We start from the raw sequence: 15,448 nt of genomic DNA on the forward strand, positions 1-15,448 counted from the left end.
CATCACAGAACGACCATGTTCAAGAGGGTTACAAACCTTTTATTTCAGAGGGGTTTGTGTCACTGGATGGAGACTTAACGAACCAGAGACCTGTCAGGGTATTGAGGGACACAGGAGCACATCAATCTTTGATGCTTGAGGGCATTTTGCCATTGTCAGAGAAGACGGCAACTGGTGTTAGTGTTCCTTTACAGGGGGTTGGTGGCTATGTTAAAGCTCCACGCCATGTCATCCATTTGAAGTCTGATTTGGTGTCAGGACCGGTCACCGTAGGTTTACAAGCCACTCTTCCTGTAGAGGGAATCTCTTTTATTATCGGGAATGATTTGGCCGGTGGTCGAGTTTCTGGTAATCCCATGTTGGTTGAAAAGCCCAGTATGGAAAATAACACCGCACAGTTAGAGCAGGAGATTCCGGGTATCTTTCCATCCTGTGCAGTGACTCGTGCTATGGGTAGGAAGTGCTCTGAGAGAAGGAGAAGGAAGGCGATGTGGATGTGGGTTCCTTAGAGGTATTGGAGGAAAATTCTGAAAGAGGTAATAGGAAACGGAGTGACATCAAGGAACTTAAGGAAAAGGTGGCATCTGGAACCAAAGAGGAAATGGAGTGTCCGTCGGAGATATCTGGGAGCGAGGTTGAGCAAACGGTGCTGGTCCGAAAGAGACTTGTTGAAGAACAACACAGAGATTCGGAGATCCGGAGTTTAATTGGTAAAGCCGTTACAGAGGAAGAGGCTATGAAGATACCTGTTGGTTATTTCATGAAAGGGGAAATACTCATGAGAAAATGGAGACCACCGGAGGTGCCAGCAAACGATGAGTGGGAAGTTCATAACCAAATTGTGGTGCCACCGCCGTACCGGAAGGAGATATTGAGTTTGGCACATGAGACACCTTTGGCCAGGCACCTTGGAGTGAACAAGACCTGTGACAGAATATTGGTACATTTTTTCTGGCCAGGATTGCGACGTGATGTGGTGGAGTTCTGTAAATCTTGCCATTCTTGCCAGCTGGTGGGAAAACCTAATCAGAAAGTCCCATCCGCACCTTTAAAACCAATTCCAGCTTTTGAAGAGCCATTCAGCCGTGTCATTATTGACTGTGTAGGCCCTTTACCTAAAACTAAGGCTGGACATCAGTATTTGCTGACCATCATGTGCGCTTCCACAAGGTTCCCAGAGGCAGTGCCTCTTAGAAAAATTACTGCGGCAGTTATTGCGAAGGCCTTGATTAAATTTTTCACTTTGGTTGGCTTACCTAAGGTCATCCAGTCTGATCAGGGTTCCAATTTCATGTCAACGCTTTTTCAGCAAGTGGTACACCTGTTGGGAGTGGAGCAAGTAAGATCAAGTACCTACCATCCTGAGAGCCAAGGGGCCTTGGAAAGGTTTCACCAGACATTGAAGAATATGATCAGAACGTATTGTTTTGAATGTGACAAGGATTTGGATGAAGGAATACCCTTATTGTTGTTTGCTGCGAGGGAATCTGTTCAGGAGTCATTGGGGTTCAGTCCTTTTGAACTTGTTTGGACACGCAGTGCAAGGACCGTTGAAATTGGTGAATGAACAGTGGCTACAGGAGGATCACAGTCAACAGTGGTGGAGTATGTGTCAACGGTTAAGCACAGATTGGCAAAGGCTTGTGAAGTTGCGAGAAGAAACTTGAAAGTGACACAGGATAAAATGAAAGTGAGACATGACAAGAAATCTCATATAAGAAATTTCAGTCCTGAGGACCGAGTGTTAGTGTTGCTTCCTGTTCCGGGTCAGCCACTACAAGCTAGATATTTTGGTCCCTATGCAATCGAAAGGAGGGTTAATGAAACAGATTACGTGGTGACGACTCCCGACCGACGGAAAAAGCGGCAGCTGTGTCATGTCAACCGACTGAAGAAATATTATGAGAGGAAGCCTGTGGGGAAAATGGTTCCTGTCTCACCTGTCTCACCTGTAGTCGGGGTGCAAGAGAATCCAGAGGTTGAGGCCGGTGTGAAGTTTGATAACTTTGATGACCAGGCTTGTCCCAGATTGACGAACACAGAAGTGTTGAGTCATTTAGATGAGAAATTAGGTCATTTGACGAGGGAACAACAAGGACAACTGTCCAGCCTAATTTTTGAGTTTGCACATTTGTTCACAGATGTACCTGGTCGTACTGACTTGGTATATCATGATATTGAGGTGGGGGAAGCCACTCCTGTGAAACAACACCCCTATCGGATGAACCCTGTGAAGATGGAGTATCTTCGGAACGAGGTTCAATATATGTTGGAGAATGACATCATCGAACCAAGCAGCAGTGAATGGAGCTCACCATGTGTGTTGGTTCCAAAACCCGATGGCAGTTTTCGCTGTTGTATGGATTTAAAACGGGTTAATGCAGTGACCAAGACCAACTCATATCCCATCCTGAGGATTGATGAATGTATTGATAGAATAGGCCCAGCTAAATTTGTAACTAAATTTGACTTGCTGAAAGGGTATTGGCAGATTCCTCTTACTGATAGAGCCAAGGAAATCTCGGCTTTAGTCACACCAAATGGGTTGCATCAGTACAAGGTTCTTCCCTTTGGATTAAAAAACGTTCTGCTACATTTCAACGGCTGATTAATAAGCTTATTGCAGACCTTGAGGTGGTGGAGGCTTATCTGGATGATGTCATCATCCACACTATGACCATGGAAGATCATATTAAACAAATTCAGGCATTTTTTCAAGAAACTGACCGAGGCAGGGTTGACCATCAACTTATCTAAGAGTGAGTTTGTAAAGGCACAGGTGGTGTTCCTAGGCCATGTAGTAGGTCAGGGTCAGGTGCAACCGGTGACAGCCAAGATAGAAGCCATTGATCGCTTCCAAGTTCCAAAAGGGAAGAAGGAGCTTTTGAGATTCTTGGGTATGGCTGGTTGGTACCGGCGGTTCTGCAGGATTTTTTCTGATGTGGTAGCCCCTTTAACGAATTTGCTGAGGAAAGAGACCAAGTTTGTTTGGGATGACAAATGTCAGGCTGCCTTTGCCCACGTCAAAGCAATGTTAATGAGCTCTCCTGTCCTAGCAGCCCTGGATTTTCAAGCACCTTTCAAGTTGGCCATTGATGCAAGTGATGTGGGGGCTGGGGCAGTTCTATTACAGGAAGATGAGGATGGAGTGGATCACCCGGTTTGCTACTACTCCAAAAAGTTTAACAAACATCAGGCAAATTATGACACTGTGGAAAAAGAGACCCTTGCTCTCCTGCTAGCGCTTCAGCATTATGAGGTGTATCTGGGAACTACTACCTTTCCTGTAACAGTCTTCACTGATCACAAGCCCTTAACCTTCATTCAAAAAATGAAAAATAAAAACCAGAGGTTGATGAGATGGAGTTTGGCTTCGCAGGAGTTCAACTTGGAAATTGAGCATGTAAAGGGCAGGGACAATGTCGTTGCTGATGCTTTGTCCAGAGTGAACTAACTTTGGAAATTTCTGTAGGTTGTTTGGAAGTTTTGTTGCTTTATTTTGGGGAATATTAATTATTGTTGCTCACGTGAATTGATAATTGGGGTGTGAGTTTTACTTTTGTTTGTTAAAAGAGTTTTTGCCTGCAAAGAAAGTTTTCATGATGTTCAAACTTTCTTTCTTGAGGGGGGGAAGTGTTACGGATTCGTCACTTCCGTTGTTGTGGTTTTCATCTGCTGTAAACATTTTTGATTCCATGTACTATTATTGTTGTCGTTTAAGGGAAATAGAGGTTACTATTTTCAAAAGGTAAAAAAGTTAATGTTTTATATGAAACCGGAACCGGACGACGACGAAGAGGAAGAGGAGGAAGAGAAGGTGGAGCGAGTGAGTCGGACAAGAAGCCGAGCTGCTTCAAGGTCCTGAGCGAACGTTGGCGAACGGGGGTCACGTGTGAACTTTGGGTTTCCTGGGAAAGGGATTCCTGTGACAGAGTTGTTATCGCTGTGACAGATAAACCTGCGTGACAGGTTTTTCGGTTGATTCCGAGGAGAATCATCGGAGTGCCGTTATGCCACGAGAACGGGCCGTCGGCCATTTTTACCTCGCGCAGGAGTTGCGCTTCGCTCAAGGTTTTTCACTTCGCTTCAACCATTTTCACCGGATTCAGACGTTAATCTGGTGTGTGTGTGTAACGTGGCTTTTGAGTGGGAAATTTGCGGTTCGCCGAGTGGGAGCCGTGGAACGTCCACACCCGAGGGTGTGATTTCCCAGTCGCCTGGAGGGCACCTTTACGCATCTTTGGCAGCGGCACTGTGAGACTGTCATCCGAACGGGATTCTGGTCTCGATTAGACATCGTTCTGACGATTACTGGAGCGGATGGACTTTGGCTTGATGCCGGAATAGAGACATTGGGAATGTTCTTCTTTTCGCTCACTTGGAGCACAGTGAGTTATATTGTATGAACCTGATGGTACCATCATAGGAAATATATATATTGATTGTACTTTTGATTAATATTGTTACTGGACCGTTATTATTGTGTGACCTTAATACAATACTTGTTTGTTGGTAACAATTGGTGTGGTTTCACCATTGATCCTTGGCATACAGAATAACACATCTTTCTGCCGTGACTCCTCTCGGGGCTCGGAGGTACACCGTGACCAGGGTTTGGGGAGGAGCACGTAACAAAACACACTGCCAATGACCAATGACCACAAGGTTTCAACGTACCAATGTGTGTGTTGTGTGTGTTTGTCCACGTCTATATATTTTTGCTTTTTTTTTTTTCTATGCAATGACTTGTCCAATCAACATGAAACTTTAAACATAGGAGGATTCCCCATGGGGAATATTTTTTGGATAATTCTGACATCAAAGTTCACATGGTATGGCAGTCCTATTTGATTAAAGGAAAAAGCTTGGACATCTTTTTCTCTGAAACTGCTTAATTTTAAAAATTGAAACCTGGCATATTCCATCAACTCCACACGGGGTAGGTATGTATAGTGTGATAACGATGATATCGTCAGTGAAGTGGTATTCCTGCCATAATTGGTAGAATCAAAATCCCTGTCCGAAAAACTCAGAAACTTTATATATCTTATTTACAACGCGGAGTGTGGATAATTAAATTAATGACATAATTGGTCACGTAGTATGGTAGCCATATTTAATTGGAAATAAAAACATAAAAAAACCTTCTTCTCCAGAACCAATGAACAGATCGATGGAAACTTCATACATATCATTGACTCACCATGGGAATATAGCTTGAAAAACGCAATTTAGCTTTAATTTGCACAAAGTGGTCTTGAAATAGAATAATGGTCCTAATAACCAATCGATAGTAAATTAGAACGGCATTCGGTAGAGCGCATACCTCCGCCAGGCTTGAACAGTTTGTTTTGTATCCCACCGATAGGCCGGATCTGGATTCGGACCTGAACTAAATTTTAATCAGCTTGTTCTTGTCACCTAATCATTTTGAGATATAATGCTATGCTGTATATTGTTTTTAGCCCTATCAGTCAATGGTAAAAAATCACTTTAAAAAAATTCTCGGATTCGGATCTGCTTTCGAATCTTCACTAAAATTGAATCGATTCTTCCTTGTCTCACATCCAACCTGTCCACAAAGTTTCATCGGAATCCCTCCATAACGTTTTGAGATATCCATTTCACAAACAGACAGGCAGGGGTGAAAACATAACTTACATCCACCTTTGGTGGTGGAGTTAATAAAGCTATGGATAATGGCAAGGTATGTGAAATAATTGTGTGCATGGATGATTCGGGCCATGTGGGCCATAATGTAGTGGGCCATACTTTTAATGTGTTAGTTATCGATGGTATTTTTGTTCAGAATACGTGCGCGAGGTGAGACGATGCATTCTACCGAGTACCGTTCTTGATTGTTTTTGTTATTGTTGTCCTTTCTTCACTCATTCACTTATTTGTTTGTCAGGGTCCTCCTGGAGAAAGGGGACAGAGAGGTGTGCAAGGAATTCCTGGAGTAAAGGTAAACAATGGTTTAAAAAGAAAAAACATCATCAAACAACATTCTGAAAAATGCATTTTAATCAAACAGTCGATTATGATGATTATTATGATTATGATGATTATGATAATTATTGTTATTGTTTTATGGATCATAATCTGTTTTTTATTGTTTTGTTGCTGTTATTTTGCTGCTCTCAATCATTGAATGTCTTACAGAATCACCTTTGTGCACTTATTTTACACTTAGCTTTCGGTGCACTTACCTTTGAGCTGCCTTGGCTGGGTTTGGATCCTGATCCAGGACTAAACTGTCAGATTGGTGCTTCACAGATAGGGAGTTCCATTGTAAAGTGCGTCGTCCCTCTGAAGGACATTAACCCGGGTGTCCCATCTGCTAGCTTTACTTGGTGGACGTTAAAGATCCCACATTGTCTTTCGTGAAAAGTAGGCGAACTATCGCCGTTACCCTGATATAATTAATTAGACTGATTTGTCAATGCCGAACCTGCCTTCAAGCAGAGCACATAGAGACCACCTTAATATTTTTCTGCCTTTCAAAACCCATCATTTGCATAATCTTCTATAAAGGCTGCATCTCAGACAAAATAAAAAAATTCCAACCAAATTTCCATTCTTTTTGGCTAATTATTGCTGTCTGAAAAACGACCACAGCCATTGTGTTGAGATAAAAACTCAATTAAATTTGATTGGAATTGAAAGGTTCCTGGTCTGAGAACATTGAATGTCAGGTTATGCAGTTCCTCTTTCCTGTTCATCAAAGCTAAGTTTTCCGGACCAGATCTGTCATGTCTTTCTGTTATATTCTTGTCCTTGTGTTGCTGTTTGTGTTTTCGTCCAATTTTACATGTTAATAAACCACACCTTGTTGTGGTGTATATTGTTGAATTTGTGTCCCAATGATTGCCTGGCCTACTTGCCTGTGCCTCAGCAAGTTGGCGTGCAAATTCTGTTCCGCTTTCTTTCTCCTAATTATTTCTTTTTTTTTTAATTTTTTAATTTTTTTAATTTTCTTATTTTATTAATTTTCTTAATTTTAACTATTTCTATTAACTATTATTAACTTTTAATTAACTATTAATCTTAATATCTATTAACTATCTAATTAACTATTTCTTAATTTTCTAATTTCTTTCTTTCTCCTAATTTCTCCTAATTTCTCCTAATTATTATTCCTTTCAGCTTCCTCAACACTATCCTATTCGTCCTCCTTCCTTCAAAAAACAACAACAAACAAAAGAACTCCAAAAACATTACAAACTCATTCTGCCTGCACTGTCTTCTTTCCTTCATTCATTCTTTACCCCTTTCTTTTCTCAATTCAGTATCACCAAACTGAATAATGATTGAATGAACACTTATTTATTTAAAAGCTTTAAGAAACATTTTAGAATGTTTCATTTTCCTTACTTCTCCGCCAGGGAATCCCACATGTTCTTCTTCTTCACCACTTGATGTAAATTGCAATGTAATCACTTATGTAAATATTTTCCTCTTCTTTTTCTTCTTCTTATTTCTCTTCTTCCTCTTTTTCTTCTTCTTTTTCTTCTTCAGAAAGCTTATTTCCTAAACCTCTCACTCCTGAATGCCTGCTCCATCAACTTTCCACCCATACCGACAGCACCTTTCCTCCGTGCCTTCAACAGCCATTCCTTTCACTCCTCCGATAATATCTGTCTTGGTATATCCAGATTGAGAATCTTGAGTTGTCCAGTTTTCAGAGGTTGTCTGCAAACAACCATCAATTAACCTTCACGCCCATTAACAATGTCAAACACCTCCATGTCAGTACCCTCTCCAACATCTCATACATGCCTCACGTCCTTCAAATCCCACCCCTTATCTGTGTCTCCCTCTTCAGCATCCCTCCATTTCATGTCTCCTCTTTCTGCATCCTCCTCACCCCACCTACTCAGCAAAGCTTGCCCCTCGTTCCACCTGCTCAAAGCTTCCCCCTCATTCCACTACTCCCATCTTCCTCCTCCCCCCCCTAAATCCCCCTACCTTACCCCTCTCCTTGCCTGCTCCCATCTTCACCCTCACTTGATCCTTTTACACACTTCCTCGCTCCGAGCTTCCACCCGTCCTGCATCCTCATAGCCTCCCTTCCCACACCCCCGCCCCAGCTCCCCCCATCCCACACTCTCCCTCCCCTGTCCCACAATCGCACACTCAGAGCTCCCACTTCCCCCACCCCCTGCCCTGCACTCTCTCTCCGATCTCCTATCCACATTACACACAGCCCTTAAATCTGCCAGCCCCCATGATTGCTTTTGGTGGTGAATTCTCCTCCACTCCCACCACTTGTTTGTCTGTGTGATGTACCATCCTCTAAACAGTGAGAACCCCATTTACATCCCTCTTCGCCAACATGGGCAAACTTCTAACCACTCATGCCAACTCTCTTTTCCTCATATGTGGTGATTTAAATTGTCACCACTGGGTGTTGGTAACTCTCTCATTAGCCATGGCACTTCAGCAAAGACTTATGTGACCCCATGGGCTTGACTCCATCTGTGAAATTTCTGACCCAGATCTCTACCAATGGCAAATCCTTCCTTCTAGAATTGGTGATCACCAAATTCCATGCTAATGTCTCCTGCACTTCCTATGCTCCAATTGGTTCATCTGATCATGCACTTGTGAGAGTCAACATCTCTCTGGTTATTCTCAGAGAGCCACCTAGGTGCACGTTAGTCGTGCAGTTCACCAAGTCGGACTGGCAGGTCCTACAAGCCACCATCTCACTTCAGGACTGGTCTCAGATTTCTGCCATCCATGATATTAACCCAGCCTGGGAATTATTCCATAGAAACCTGCTCTCACCATCCCATCTCGTCTTCAGTTTTCGTACCCTTCCTACCACCCATGGCAAACTGAATCCTGCTGTTAGGCATTTGCCTTGAAACATCTTGCCTTTTCTTCCTTGAAGGCAACTCCGACTGAAGGCAACCTCAGATCATTCCACAAAACCCACATAAGCTGTGTGTCCACTCTCAGGAGAGCAAGAAAACATCTGACCAGACTCAAGATTGAACTTTCAAACTTGTCTCCCTCATCTAAAACCTGGTGATGCCTTGTTATGTCTATCCCTGGAGTATGCTCCCCCCTCCATCCCTTTCTTCACTTCAAATGGCCACACAACTGACCCCTCATGAGAAGGCCGAATACATCAATTCTCTGTTTGTTTCAAAATGTTGGCCCTCTATTGCCTGTCGCACCCAACTGCTCCTGGACTCTGCGTCGTTTGCACCTGGGAATGTGGAGAAGCTTCTGGCATCCCTCGATTCTGCTAAGGCAACTGGGCGACATCAGCTCACGTGTCCTAAATACCCGCTCTGCTGCTCTTGCATATGCTCTTTCTCTGTTTTGTTCTGTTCGCCCTATAATTTGCCCTATGCCATCTTCCATCTGCTTGGAAGTCAGCCAACATCACCAAATTATATAAGCAAGGTTAAAAAAAAACCGATCCCTTTAACGACAGACATATCAGCTTGCTTCCAATCATCAGCAAAGTCACAGAATATCATCAAAGTTGACATTAAATCCTTCATTTTCTTGGATGGCATGATCGAACGGCCTTTTTATTCAGACCAGGTCACTCTACATTGGACATTTTGATTCTGTTCTTCCAACAATGAATTGATGGAGGCCCTCATTTTCAGACATGAAATAATGGTCCTCCTCAAGATATATCTCAATAATTCAATACAGTCTGGCACCCGTTTTGCTCTCCAAACTTACTACCTATGGCATCCAAGGCCAGCAACTCCACACATGGTTTACAGACCTCTACTCTTGTAGCCAACACGTGTATTTCAACGGGATCCTTTCGTCTCCTCTCCCTGTCAAGGCTGGAGTGCCACATAGCAGTGTTCTGGATTCCGTCCTATTCCTAATCTTTATCAATTATCTCTGACTCTCTGGAAAATCATCTTGATCTCTTTGTTGATTTTGCAGGTAACTCTTAACTGACCATTTGTTAAGGGGTGAAAGGTAAGACAGCTCCCACCTGTGCTGGCACACCTGCCTCACACGTTACTCAGTTTGCTGCCGAGGAAATCAAGGCCTTCAAGATCATTAGAATCTCCTGCGATGAAGCTGAGTCTATGGGCTTATCACTTTCACATCACAGAGAGTTCGGTCTCACTCTCTCACTCTCTCACTCTCTCACTCTCTCACTCTCTCTCTCTCACTCTCTCACTCTCTCACTCTCTCACTCTCTCACTCTCTCACTCTCTCACTCTCTCTCACTCTCTCACTCTCTCACTCTCTCTCTCTCTCTCTCTCTCTCTCTCTCTCACTCTCTCTCTCTCTCTCTCTCTCTCTCTCTCTCTCTCACTCTCTCTCTCTCTCACTCTCACTCTCTCACTCTCTCTCTCACTCACTCACTCTCTCTCTCTCTCTCACTCTCTCACTCTCTCACTCTCTCACTCTCTCACTCTCTCTCACTCTCTCTCACTCTCACTCTCTCTCTCTCTCTCTCTCTCTCTCTCTCACTCTCTCACTCTCTCACTCTCTCACTCTCTCTCTCTCTCACTCTCTCTCTCACTCTCTCACTCTCTCACTCTCTCACTCTCTCTCTCTCTCTCTCTCACTCACTCACTCACTCACTCACTCACTCACTCACTCTCTCACTCTCTCTCTCACTGCCTCCTTTCTGGTCTTGCAGCCTCTGCTTGCTCCGTCTCACCCCATACCACCTTCCACCTAGGGTTTCTGCAGGGCACACACGGTCTGCCAGCAACCAACTGTCTTCTGGTGAAAGTCACAGAATCGCTCACTGCTCACCTCCACTCAATTGTTCCTCTTTTTTCCTGCTGGTGGAACCAACTTACGCATTCTCTTTTCAATCTCGTTCTTCCCTCCAGGTCTTCAAGGCAGCTGTTCACCACCAACATCTTAAAGACAGATCATCCATCATCCAAAACCATTATCTTTTCTACCCCCTTTATTCCAATTCCCCTCCCCAAGTCCACGTTTTTCCAAGTTTCCAATTTTCTCTTCCTGATAATTTGCGGTTGTATCCATCTTGTCCACCTCCTGTGTCCTCCAATAGCCCTCATTCCTCCCCCTACATCCCTTATTTGTCCAAGTCCCCCTCTATTTTGTCTCATTCTTGGTGTTGGTGTGTCCCTCCCCCCTCTCATTTTAGTATCTCTCTTGTTCTGTTATGTCCTGATCCGTTCAACCGTATGCAACATTGTTTTTTGGCTTGATATTGCAGCCAAAAACTTTTCATAAAATAAAAATTAATCATTCAGGGAGATGAGGGAGACAAGCAAGCAACTTCAAATTTTGTTTTATTTCCAAGATCGTGCTGTTTTCCTATGTGTACGAGTTGAATATGTTTGTATTATTCCTTGTAAAGCAGGTCACACCAGCCTTGCGCCTGTAAGACCAAGTTAAACTTCCTGAGTTGAGAGACAATTTGGAATCGATGAACCTGCATTGCGATTCATCGCGGTTGCTATGCATTTGGGTTTTCAAGTGGGATCAGTTGCATGGACTCACAGTTACAATGAGATTCTGGGGCAGATTGATCTGTCATGGCCTTGCTGAGAATTTGTAACTGGCGAAAGCAGAGGTAGATTTTGCCATTGGCATGGGCTCATCAGGACAACATATTGCTGAATCGTTTATTTGTGACCATAGAGCTTTAATCTCAATCTGCAAAGACTAGAGTGCCATGCAGATGCCTCCTAGTTTGGAGGTGATGTGTTGGTATCATTTATGCACATGACGTAAGCATCATGACACAGGGTCATTGTGCTACTTTGGTTAAACATGCGTATGTGTATAAATACATATATGTATACATATACAGTATGTATATACAGTATACAGCGCCTTCAGAAAGTATTCACACCACTTGACATTTTTCACATTTTGTTCTGTTACAGCCTGAATTTTAAAAGTATTAAATTGAGATTTTTTTTTGTCACTGATCTACACACCCCATTATTTCAAAGTGGAATTTTTGTTGTAGAAATTTTTACAAACTAATTAAAATGAATAGTTGAAATGTCTTGAGTCAATAAGTATTTCAATCCCTTTGCTATGACACTCCAAATTTAGCTCAGGTGCAGCCAATTTCCTTTAATCATCCTTGAGGGGTCACTACAACTTTGTTGGAGTTCACTTGTGGCCAAAATCAATTGATTGGATATGATTTAGAAAGAAACACACCTTTCTATATAAGTTCCCACAGTTGACAATGCATGTCAGAGCAATTTGTCAGAGCAAACTCGACCATGAAGTAAGGAACTGTCCGTAGAACTTCGAGATATAATTGGAGGAGGCATAGATCTTGGGAAGGGTATAACATAGTTTCTAGAGTATTGAAAGTTCCCAAAAGCACATTGAGCTCCGTCATTAGGAAATGGAAAAAATATGGATCCACGCACTCTTCCGAGAGCTGACAGTCTGAACAAACTGAGCAACCGGGAAAGAAGGACCTTGGCCAGGAGGGTGACCAATAACCCAATGACCACTATGAACTACAGAGTTACTTGTCTCAGATGAGAGAACCAGCTGGAAGGAAAACAGTCTCTGCAGCACTTCCCAAATATAGGCTTTGTGGGAGAGGGGCCAAACGAAAGCCACTCCTAAGAAAAAGGCACATGACAGCACACCTGGAGTTTGCAAAAAGGCACGCATGACAGACTGAGAGCATGAGGCCAAATATTCTGTGGTCTGATGAGATGAAAATTGAACACTAAGTGCAAAGTGCTACGTCTGGCTGAAACCAAGAACAGCTCATGACCCATTTAACACCATCCCTACCATGAAGTATTGTGGTGGCAGCATCATGCAATGGGAATGCTTTTCAGTGGCAGTGACTGGGAGAATTGTAAGGGTAGAGGGAGCAATGAATTGAGCCAAATAAAGGCAAATCCTTGAGGAGACCCTGCTTCAGAGGCAAAATACCTTAGACTGTGGTGAAGATTTACTTTCCAACAGGACAATGACCCCAATCATACAGCCAAAGCAACACTGGAATGGCTTCAGAACAAGAATGTGGAAGTCCTTGAGTGGCCCAGCCAAAGCCCAGACTTGAACCCCATTGAGAATCTGTGAAAAAGACTTAAATATTGCTGTTCACCGACGCTCCCCATCCAATTTGACAGAGCTTGAGCAAATCTGCAAGGAAGAATGGGAGAAAATGCAGATGTGCCAAGCTGATGCAGACATACCCAAGAAGGCTGGAAGCTGTAATCACTGCCAAAGGCGCTTCTATGAAGTATTGATTCTGGGCGTTGAATACTTACTGTATGTAAATTAGATATTTCTGTGTTTCATTTTAAATTATTTAGTAAAAATTTTGGGTTATTTTGGATAGATCAGTGCCAAAAAAATCTGAATTTTATCCATTTTAAATTCAGGCTGAAACGCAACAAAATGTGAAAAAGTCAAGGGGTGTGAATACTTTCTGAAGGCACTGTATATTTGAATGGTGGAAAAAGCACCTCGAGCAACTGCCAAGTAGATTCAAGCTGACCTTCAGACACAAGTTACGACAGTTTCAACTCGCACCATCCGTCGCCAACTCAATGAAAGGGGGTTCTATGGTAGGAGACCCAGGAAGACCACACTGCTGAGAGAGAGAGACATAAAAAAGCCTGACTGGAGTTTGCCAAAACACAACTGAGCAAGCCAAAATCCTTCTGGGAGAATGTCCTGTTGTCAGATGAGACAAAATTAGAGTTTTTTTGGTAAGCACACCATCTCTATGTTTACAGAAAACAAAATGAAGCCTTCAAAGAAAAGAACACCTTCCCTACAGTCAAACATTGAGGAGTTTCAGTGATGTTTTGGGGTTGCTGTGCTGCCTCTGGCACCGGGTGCCTTGAATGTGTGCTTGGCATCATGAAATCAGGAGATTACCAAGGCATTTTGGAGCACAATGTTCAACCATGTGTCAGACGGCTGGGTCTCCGTCGAAGGTCATGGGTCTTGCAGCAGGACAATGACCCCAAATACACTTCAAAAAGTACCCAGAAATGGTTCAAGTCAAAACGCTAGACTGTTCTGAAGTGGTCAGCATTGAGTCCAGATCTAAATCCCATTGAACATCTGTGGGGAGATCTGAACACCTGTGGGAAACAGCAGTTTGGGAGAAGGCACCCTTCAAATATGGGAGAACTGGAGCAGTTTGCACAAGAAGAGTGGGCCAAACTGCCAGCAGAGAGGTGTAGGAATCTCATGCATGGCTATAGGAAGTGCTTGACTGCAGTTATTTTGTCCAAATTCTGTGCCACCAAATATTAAGTCTCGGGTGTCAATAATTTTGTCATAACCATTTCTTTTTATTTTCTGATTTAAAAGGATATATTAAGTTCTGAATCAAAAACAAAGGTTCTGTAATATTAACAGTGAAATAAAGAATTGTGGAGACCAAATAGTTTTGTCAATTTCAACTTATCTTTGGAGGAAATTGTGAGTTGTTTGACAAAAAGTGCAAGGGTGCCAATATTTTTGGCCACTACTGTATATATACACTGCCTATAGTACATACATAGCTATACAAGAATATAATTACCAAAACATAAAGATGCCCCACTTCCATTACTACCAAAGAGGATCTTCTGTGTGAATGTATGGATGTTTGCCGGCAGGGAGCCACTGGATCTGATGGACCATCTGGACTCCAAGGCGAACGGGTGAGCTTTTTCATCATGTTTCTTGGGATGCTAATTCTCAGAATTTTTTATTGAATACAATGCATCACATTTGAAAGCACAAACACCAGATATTGCGCTTTTATCAAGTGGCTCGTACAAATTTCGCATCACCAACATCATACATGACATCTCAGTTGTCCCATTCCACAGGGACCTCCTGGATCCCAAGGCCCAACTGGATTTCCGGGATCCAAAGGCCCTCCGGTAAGTCTTTACCTTACCCTACTATCTTTGCAATTCAATGAAATATACATAGTTGGCACCACTTTATATGGGCAGCATTTTAGTGCACATCACAAGCTGCTCAAAGGGCATTCGCAATCAACTGCATACTGGAACTCCAAGTAAGCCACTCCTTTCTGACTGTCAATGGTGAGGTTACTGTGTTTTAATTAACAGTCCCATGGCAACCTGGTAATTCTGCAAAGACGAGTTCGGCTTTGTGGAGCTCAGAATTCAAACCTTTAAATCGCTGCTTTCAGCCAGAATTTTACCCACATCCTTTGGGATGCCAATCTAGTGTCTTTAACATATTGTTGTCACATATACAATAAAGGTCCTCCACTTTTGAGATACCTCTTTGTTATTGTCTTGGTGATTTCAAAAGTGTCAGAGGCAGGAGGCACACTGGGACGATTGAGTTCCCTTACAATGAACTTAAATGCAAAAGAGGGCCAATAGGGCCATCAAGCCTGTGCAATGGGTGCCAACCTATAGTTGTTTGTCCATGCTTTATACGTTTTAAATGCTGAGTGTCAAACAAGGAAGTCGCACATGAATTTTTTTACATTATTTCGAAC

General features: G+C 42.9%; 1 protein-coding gene across 1 annotated transcript in view; it reads left to right on the plus strand.

Annotated features, from left to right (window-relative positions):
• The window catches only part of LOC137438890 (uncharacterized), a gene marked incomplete in the record, with an annotated part of 494,558 nt that overhangs the window by 264,354 nt on the left and 214,756 nt on the right, over positions 1-15,448 (plus strand). Inside the window, 3 exon segments of the mRNA XM_068134344.2 lie at positions 5,912-5,965; positions 14,583-14,627; positions 14,799-14,852. Of these exon segments, the coding sequence (XP_067990445.2) occupies positions 5,912-5,965; positions 14,583-14,627; positions 14,799-14,852 (153 nt within the window).

The sequence above is a fragment of the Myxine glutinosa genome, chromosome 13, assembly GCF_964187855.1.
Source record: "Myxine glutinosa chromosome 13, kmMyxGlut1.1, whole genome shotgun sequence".
Taxonomy (NCBI): domain Eukaryota; kingdom Metazoa; phylum Chordata; class Myxini; order Myxiniformes; family Myxinidae; genus Myxine; species Myxine glutinosa.